Below are 8,861 nucleotides of genomic sequence, written 5' to 3' on the forward strand. Positions count from 1 at the left end.
GTGATTTTCTCAAGTGATTGGATTCCATTTGCAAGGAGTACGACAAACTCCCGAGAGAAACAAGCAATAATTGGATATTCTCCAATATTGTTTCCACTAATTATTATTTTGAAGTCATCAATATCTTTTTTGCTCAATCATTAGTGTTGACCGCTAGTCAATGGGTAAAAAATGCAACAAAAATAGACTGTGTTACGAGGGTAAGTTCAAATGACACCAAACAACTTTTTATTCTTTTATGCTTGCACAATTTAGCTGGTAGCTTTATTCTTGGCATTGTTCTTTCCTTGCGGTTGAAGGTCAATACAGTAAAAGTAGGCGTCAGCGTACCAGAGGCTTGGTAATTGGTGGGGTCTGAGACTAAGAGCATCCTTTATCACTTTTTGGAGGGGCCAATGTTCTAGCTTTTAAACCATTTAAAACCATTTTGTAGGATTCTCTAAAATCGTGGTAATCATTTTAGTGTTGGTGGTAATCTTTTAAGAGTTTTTTTATGTCCACCTTTAGCACTAAAGCAATTCCTTGCTTGTTATTTCCTCCAAGCTTTTCTTTTGTTGAGTGGTACATTACCACTTTGGCATTTCGCATACACGAAATTCTGATGCTATATATGGATGATTTACTTGATACAGCACTCTCATAAGAACCTTGAAGAATTTTTTTTTTTTTTCTGTGGCTATCCAAAATGGCAAGCTCAAGAATCAACGAGGATAGAGGCAACCGATCTGCTGCTTATAGAGCAGTCTTACAGGGAAAAAAACAATCAGAAGAAACCTTTCGCAGTTTCTGGAGGGAAGAAGGTGTGAAACCACTTGATAAATTTGGTGATACTGTTCTCCATTTTCTGGCCATTTACGGAAATGAGGATGCCTTCAGATTACTTCTCCAGGATGGTCTTGTGACCAGTGAAAATCTGAAGGCAAAGAATGTCAATGGCGACACTGCATTGCATGAAGCTGCAAGATATGGCCACAAGGATGTTGCGGAGATCATGTTAAGGACAGAAAAGGATTTAGCGTATGAGAGAAACAAACTGGGTGAAACCCCTCTTTTTGTGGCTGCTGCATGTGGGAAAAAGGAAGTTTTCTCACTTCTGGAAAAGTACATCGGTGATTGCATGATGAGGAGGAATGATGGATGCACAATCCTTCATGCTGCTGTAATTGGAGGATATTACAGTAAGCTTCTCTATCAAGTAAAATTTTGATTGTCTCTGCAAAAGTAATCAAGTTTGTTGCTGAATTTGAACTCTATGATTGTTCAGTTTATCAGATTATGCTATCTTATCTTTGGTCTCTAAGTCTGTGCTAGTGGAATATGATGTGGGATTTTGTTGCATTAAATGTTAGTCCTTTTCAAGTTTACTTCTTCCTACATGTTTCGCCCTATTGTATCAAACAGGTTTGGCAATTGGCATATTGGAGTCGTATCCTGATCTTCCTGGCAAACGTAATGAAAAAGGAAAAACTGCTTTACATCTTTTGGCTGCAAAACCAGAGTCCTTCAGGAGTGTTTCTGCCTACACGCTCAGAGATCTTGGGACGAAGTCCCTCATTCCTGTGCATATGCTCCGAGCTATAATCTATTGGTGTAAGTGCTGTATTGTTACCCACATGGAAGTTGCAACATAGTTCTTTTCAAGTACTTGAGTACTCTACCCGCATAGCTGATTAGGCAAATTGACAATAATCATTGGGCTGAATGTGATATGGTTTTGAAGTTAATGCAGATCCTATCAAGCATATGATTATTCCCCTCTTGTAGTATGTTCAGGTGACATGAATTTGTGCTTAGCCTGGAGACCTTGCTAAAAATCATCTAATTTAGTGTTTAATGGTTTTGGGATCCATGGAGAAGCAATTTGAACTACCATTTTATCTGCCAGCTGGTTTTTTTGAGGATGCCCTCAAAATTTTGAAAGAGTGATACTATGAGTTCGTTGTGTTGCTGGCAGGTATTCCGGTCTTGAACAAGGAATCGCAACCTGTCAACAGTGCAGAAGAACCAAGCAATTCAGCTTCCATTCATAAATTGGACAGATCTTCTTCTGTCAATTATATCTTGGGTAAAGCATCTTCTTGCATCTACTACATATGCACTCATGCTAGTGATGATAGAGTATGTTGATAAAATTTTGTTTTCCCAAATTCTTCTTTTGAGAGTTGAAGCATAGTCTTGTCTAGCCTGCCTTAGTAGTTACAAGAACGTCTTATTTCCTTTGAGCCAATTAGTTTCTTTATCATGCCTAAACAATGTAAGAATTTAGTTTTCAAGTGGTATTAAGCTTGGACTGCACGCTCTCTTCAATTTCCTTTTACTTCACACATCTTTTATCTGTCGGCAAGTTGTAAGAAAAATGTATAAACTGTTTGTTTTCAAGAACCAAATAGATTTGTGCCAAAATAATAGTTGCTAAGAGTAACAAAAAGCCTAGGACATGTAATAGATCTCGAAGTACTCATTAATGGAGTTACTCATTAATGGTTTATCCAATTTGATGTATTTGCCCTCTAGGTTTTCCTTGGCTTAAAGAAATTGATGATGCAAAGCAAAGCCATGCAGTTGCACTAATGCTTGCAGAAAGGTTAATCAAAAGAGAAGATTGGAGCCAATATGTGCATACAGAGGACAAAGATCTTGAAGGCAGCCAGTTTGGGATATCATCAGATAAGAAAAATAGGATGCCAGATCCACTAATACAAGCAGCGAGACTGGGCATCATTGAGGTAGTTCAGGAAATCCTCAGTGTCTACCCTGAAGCTTTGTATACCTTCGATGGAAAAGGAAGGAATATACTGCAAATTGCAGTGGAGGAGAAAAAATGGTTCTTGTACGACTACTTGATGACTAGTGGTACTAACATGGACAGGATGCTAAGTGCTATTGATCACGAAGGAAATAGCATTATACATCTCGCAGCACACCTGGAATCCCCTCCCAGCACTCCCCCTGGAGTTTTTCAGCAAATGATGTGGGCAGTCCTCTGGTTTAAGGTGCCAAATTAAATTAATACCAGTATTGCATTGCCTGTTGTATATTGTTTTATTTTCTTTTCCAGACCATTAGCAACTTATGATTGATCTTTGGCTCAACAGCGGGTTCAATATGACTCTTATCCATATCTCTGGGAACTACAAAATTCTGATGGGAAGACAGCAAGACAAGTATTCGAGACGAACCATGCAAGCCTACGCGAAAATGCTGAGAGAACTGTGAGAGAATTGGCCAACGCTGTGTTGATTGTGTCTACCCTCATTGGTACCATAAACTTTGCTGCAATTTTTACTGTACCTGGAGGTTTCGATCAAAAGACTGGAGAGGCCATTTTTCTCAGCAACCGGCACTGGGAATTCGGCTTGTTGATGTTCTACTTAGCTGGAGGGCTGTTCTCCGCTCTGTTCACCATGGGGACCCTGCTTGTGATTATCTTTATGCGATTCGAAACTGAGGATTTTTATCTTTCCCTGCCCTTCTACTATGTGACGGACATGATTTCCATCTTCTACTCCGCGGTCTTCACAATCGTAGCATGTTGCCAAGCATTAATAGTGCAGAAAGTTGTGATTACCGACTACACACCCCTTGTGGTGTTCTTCTTTATCTATGGTCTGATAGCCCTTGTGCTCATGGAAACATCATATGTGATATTCGACTATAAGTATTACCTAATTCGTTATTGCCTTTGTTATAGAGGGCTAGAATCTTAAGCACTGCCCTTGCTTATTCATGTCAATTTCGTGTAGACTGAAAAAGTTCTGAGCAAGTTTGTGAAGAACTTTTGCTTGTCATCAGTATTAATTTAGGTGTCATCCGTTCAGACTGTTTAAACAATGAAATCTGAAAAGCCTGTTAGTTGACCTTTTCTCAAATCAATACTCAGCACATAATTTATTATGACCTGGCGTAGGTGAAATTTTTCCAGGCAAAATTTTGTCAATGAAAGGTTCATAGCTTCTACAGAAGCTAACTTCTTCAAGGCCTAGCAAATTACTTTTTAACATTCAACTACTGTGCATAGTGCATTCTAGTCGTTTCCTCTCACACCACCACAAAGTAATGACGCCTGTAGTTCTGTCATTTGTAAACTGACCATTTACTCAACCTAGCAATCAACATAACTAAGCAGAAATTGTAGCAGACAAGTGGTAGGACAATGGCAATTCTAGATCTGAAAAGAACAAAAAAGAACAGTATACTTTGTGAAAATTGTGGGAGAGGAAGAATTTAGAGCTCCTTTTGGCTGTTTCAATACTAAAATATCAAAATTTTAACTAGCAGCTGGCTGCAAAAAGTTTCTGATGTTCATGAAACATTTTCAGTAAATGGGACTAAATATATCAAGCGAAATTCTATGATTCCTTTCTTGGAAGTGCAAGTGCAAAGATAAAGAAGAAAATGGAATTTCCAATCTAGTGAATGATAAGGACCTTCAGATCATCAGTTCCAAATCGAAGTTTATCCTCCACCTTAATTTTCATAACTGATTTTTCAACTGAGTCACCGCAGCGCTGCACTTCAATCATCTGCAAGGTAGATATCTCCACAAAATCAATGGGAACATCGTTGAGCTTCTCACATTTTTGTAACACCAGCTGCTCAAGTTTAGGCATGTGATCTTCACTGGCAATCCATTCAGCAATGTTTAGATTGTCTAATTTCAAGAATTTGAGTTCAGGGAACTCGTCATCACTCATCTCCCATGTGGTGTCCTCAAAAACTATTGAAACTAATTTGAGAACCTCAAGATTTTCCAATCTGCCAATTGCCGAAATGTGATCCCACCGCAAACAGAAATGTGACACTGACAGCTTTTTAAGACTAGAAGGAAAGCTAACTTCAACAGATTAAGAGCTCTACCACGGTACAGTATTTAAGTGACTCCAACTGAGTTAGATCTTCCAATCTTGGAAATTCAGAGCTATTCTGTGAATAATCCCCGGATTTTGTAATGACACAACTCAATTTTTTAAGATTAGGCACCCTCCTGATGATTTCCTCTGTATGCTCCCCACAAGAAAGATAGGGAGTTGAAAAAGAAACCAAGTTAGACAATTGTGAGGAGCTGCCAACCTTTTCATTTTGGAAGGTGAAGCTAGCATGACTATCTATATGAACATGCCTCAGCCTTGTCATGCTCCAAAAGGTATCTGGAAGCAGAACTTTACCTTTGAATCCCTTAACAATGAAAGTTTCCAAATTCTGTAGGTCGGCCAATGTTGGTGGAACAGAGTCCATATAACCAGCAACTGCTAAGTACCGTAACAGAAGCAGCAGTTGGATTCCGTCTACGAAGGCATTACCATGTTGACGCAGCTAAAATCCAATATTTGAAGAAGTTTAAACTTTCTCAAAATGAATGAAATATCATAAGGGCATCTTGGATCCATATCCGCGGTTGCAGAAAACAATAGAGAACGGACATTTGGGCCTGAAGGCATTGACATGAAAAACAATTTTCGACTAACACAAAAGCAAAGTCGATGTTCCTCGTGCTTCACAGAATTTGAAGGGTCAAAATCTTCAAAATCAAGAATATCATGAAAAGAAGCATAAGGTTCATCATCACTGGTTATCAAAGACAAAAAGTTTTCTTGTTTTGCTTTTAACAAGCACAAGGGGCGTACCGTGTCATGCACTTGACATTGACTCCACGATTTGATCTTCTTTTGGCAAAGATGATTAAGCTTCTTTCAATCAGATCTTTCAAGTAGTCCTTTGCAAGATCATTATCCTGTATAAACCCTTCAGCCATCCACAGCCACATCAATTTCTGAACTGGGATCTCTTTGTTTCCTTGAAATGCACCAAAGTATAGGAAACAGGCTTTCAAATAATCAGGCAGATGATTGTAACTAAGTTCCAGGATGTCCAAGCACCTCGTTTGTGGATCATTAACTATGAGTGAGTTCAAGCTTTCAGAAATTGCTTTCCACATGTCGCATATCATGTTTGTTGTTTTAAGGAGACCAGATATGGCAACAACTGAAAGGGGTAGTCCTTGACAATTTCTAGCAATTTCCTTCCCAACTTCAACTAATGCCTCTGGATAGCCTTCTTTTGTGAATACCTTCCTTTTTAGTAATTCCCAGCTTTCTTTTTCTGATAGTGGACGAAGATTTAAAAGACTACCTTCTTCTGTGAATTGTGAAACAACATGATGGAGACGACTTGTTATCAGAATTCTGCTTCCATTTCTGTCATCTGGAAAAGGGTTCTGCAACTCATTCCATGCTTCAATATTCCACATGTCATCCATAAAGACAAGATAACGATTCCTCCTCAAGTTCTGATACAATAGCAATTCCAAATCTTCATTGGGCATCATGAGGATGTTATCGGTGAGCACAATAATGTGTCCTAGTACTTCAAGCTACAAGTCTCTTTTCGTGCATGCTTGTGAAACACAACAACATGGCCGAATATGGAAGTAAGACACAATTTCAGGATCATTATACACTTTATTAGCCAATGTAGTCTTACCAATTCCTGCCATTCCGTGTTGGGTAAATTGTAAAGGACTAGCAAATATTGTAACAAGAATTGGCTTCAAATCGTGATAGATATCACTTTCCTTTAGGCTTTATTTGTCAGGTATAACGTGCAATAACCTTGGACAAATATCCTTTAGGATAAGATGAAATTTTGTTTGTCTTAAACTTTTGCACAAAGCAAGACAAACCCTTTGTGAACTAAGGAGTGCTTTTTGAGAGAGTAAGGATAGTAGGAAAGTGATTTTCTGCAGCAAACCACTCTCTACTTGACCTCTTTATATAGGAAGATTGTTTGGGAAACAAAAGATCTCATTTAACACTTGTATGAATAGATTCAAATTATTGTGTACACATTCATGCACTTTAATTCATGCATCTCATGATCATTAGACCAAAACATGAATCTATCCTTTCATTCAATAATTCCCATATACATGAATACATTCATAAATGAATGTACATTTTAGAAACATTTACAATACTATACATGTACCAAAAATTAATGAATATACATTAATTACATGTATGTACATCATACAAATTTTGAAAAGTTTCCAACAATCCCCCGCCATTTTCAAAATTAGAAAATGGATTTCTAAAAGGTCACCAAGTAATTTGACACTCATATGCATAAATAATGGTGTCTTTCGATTGAGCCACTATCTTAGTGAAGGTTCTTTGAAATCAATCCTTCAAGATGGTAGACAAGCTTTGAACCACTTGGACATTGGACCAACCTCATAAACACATCACACACTGAGCAATGCACAACCATAAGTTCTTCAACGATACATTTTACGGCCTTGTATCACTATCATTTCATGAATGTTTACAAAGTAAAGTCCTTAACTTTGTGGTTTGCCGAAAACCAACATTCATATAGGCGACATCTTAGTGCCCCCGCCATAGATAGCACTTTTAAGATTCGTTAAGAGTCCAATGACTCATCCTTACATTTGCACTGGTGAGAATAACATGCACTATTCAACATTGGGATGTCTAAACTTCACATAGTGCACCAACCACTAGAATGGTGTACTTTCACTCATTGAATTCAAAACTAGACATTGTATCTAGCGTTGAATTGAGGTTCCACCATTAGTGATCAAGAATTTTGGACTTTAAACCCATCCCCCTTGATGTTTTTGACACCAAATTTCTTGATAATCCTTTTGTCAAAGGATCACTTAAATTTTCATTTGATCTCACAAAGTCAATTGATATGACTCCATTTGTAATCAAATCTTTGACATAACTATGTCTCAAACCGATATGTCTTGATTTACCATTATACACTTGACTATAAGGTTTAGCAAGTGTAGCTGCATTATTACAATGGATTGAGATAGGCGACAAAGGTGTTGACCACAATGGTATATCACAAAGTAAATTACGTAGCCATTCAACTTCTTTACAGGCCGAAGCAAGTGCTACAAACTCTGCTGCCATTGTTGAATCGGTGATACAAGTCTATTTCTTATAACCCCAAGAAATTGCACCTCCACCAAGCATAAAGATCCAATCACTTGTCGACGAGTGATCATCTTTATTGGTGATCCAACTAGCATCTGAAAATCCTTCTAGAACTGAAGGATAACCGGTATAACATATACCATAGTCCTTAGTGGCCTTTAAATACTTTAAAATTCTGGTTACATCTTGCCAATGTAACCTACTAGGGTTGCTTGTATATCTGCTCAATATACCAACTGCATATGCAATATCAGATCTAGTACAAGTCGTTGCATACATTAAACACCCTATAACCTTGGCATATTCCATTTGAGATTTTGGATCCCCCTCATTTTTCACAAAATTTATTTTGGGATCCAATGGTGTTGAGGCTGGAATACAATCACTTTGATTGAATTTGTTAAGAATCTTTTCAATATAATGTGTTTGAGACAACATTATATTATTATCATGTTTGAAGATTCTCATGCCAAGAATGACATCTGCCTCACCCATGTATTTCATGTCAAATTTGCTTGAAAGCAAAGTTTTTGTGACTTCAACTTGTTCCAAGTTAGTCCCAAAAATCAACATGTCATCAACATACAAACAAATTATGACACATTTGTCATCATCAAACTTGCTATAAATACATTTATCAGATTCATTTATTTTGAATCCACTAGCAAGAATAACTTGGTCAAATTTCTGATGCCATTGCTTCGGTGCTTGTTTTAGTCCATATAAAGACTTTATAAGTTTACACACCTTATGCTCTTGACCAGGCATCACAAACCCTTCGAGTTGCTCCATATATACTTCTTCATCCAAATCACCATTCAAGAATGCTGTTTTAACATCCATTTGGTGAATGACTAGATTTTGGATAGAAGCTATAGCAAGTAGCACTCTAATTGT

At 37.7% G+C, this 8,861-nt stretch overlaps 2 protein-coding genes across 2 annotated transcripts; one reads left to right on the top strand and one right to left on the bottom strand.

The window, feature by feature from the left end:
* Nucleotides 1-506: 506 nt before the first annotated feature.
* On the top strand, nt 507-3,869 carry LOC113716820 (uncharacterized). Its single transcript, XM_027241303.2, has 5 exons — nt 507-1,178; nt 1,402-1,590; nt 1,955-2,065; nt 2,515-2,993; nt 3,096-3,869. The coding sequence occupies exons 1-5, from the start codon at nt 686-688 to the stop codon at nt 3,705-3,707; spliced, it is 1,884 nt and encodes a 627-aa protein (XP_027097104.1). The 5' UTR covers nt 507-685; the 3' UTR covers nt 3,708-3,869.
* A 540-nt stretch (nt 3,870-4,409) lies between these two features.
* On the bottom strand, nt 4,410-6,322 carry LOC113716085 (putative late blight resistance protein homolog R1B-16). The gene is made up of 4 exons (XM_027240385.1): nt 5,625-6,322; nt 5,421-5,565; nt 4,886-5,313; nt 4,410-4,755 (listed from the first exon to the last, which is right to left on the bottom strand). The coding sequence occupies exons 1-4, from the start codon at nt 6,320-6,322 to the stop codon at nt 4,410-4,412; spliced, it is 1,617 nt and encodes a 538-aa protein (XP_027096186.1).
* Nucleotides 6,323-8,861: the final 2,539 nt, after the last annotated feature.

This window comes from Coffea arabica, chromosome 11c, assembly GCF_036785885.1.
Source record: "Coffea arabica cultivar ET-39 chromosome 11c, Coffea Arabica ET-39 HiFi, whole genome shotgun sequence".
Taxonomy (NCBI): Eukaryota; Viridiplantae; Streptophyta; class Magnoliopsida; order Gentianales; family Rubiaceae; genus Coffea; species Coffea arabica.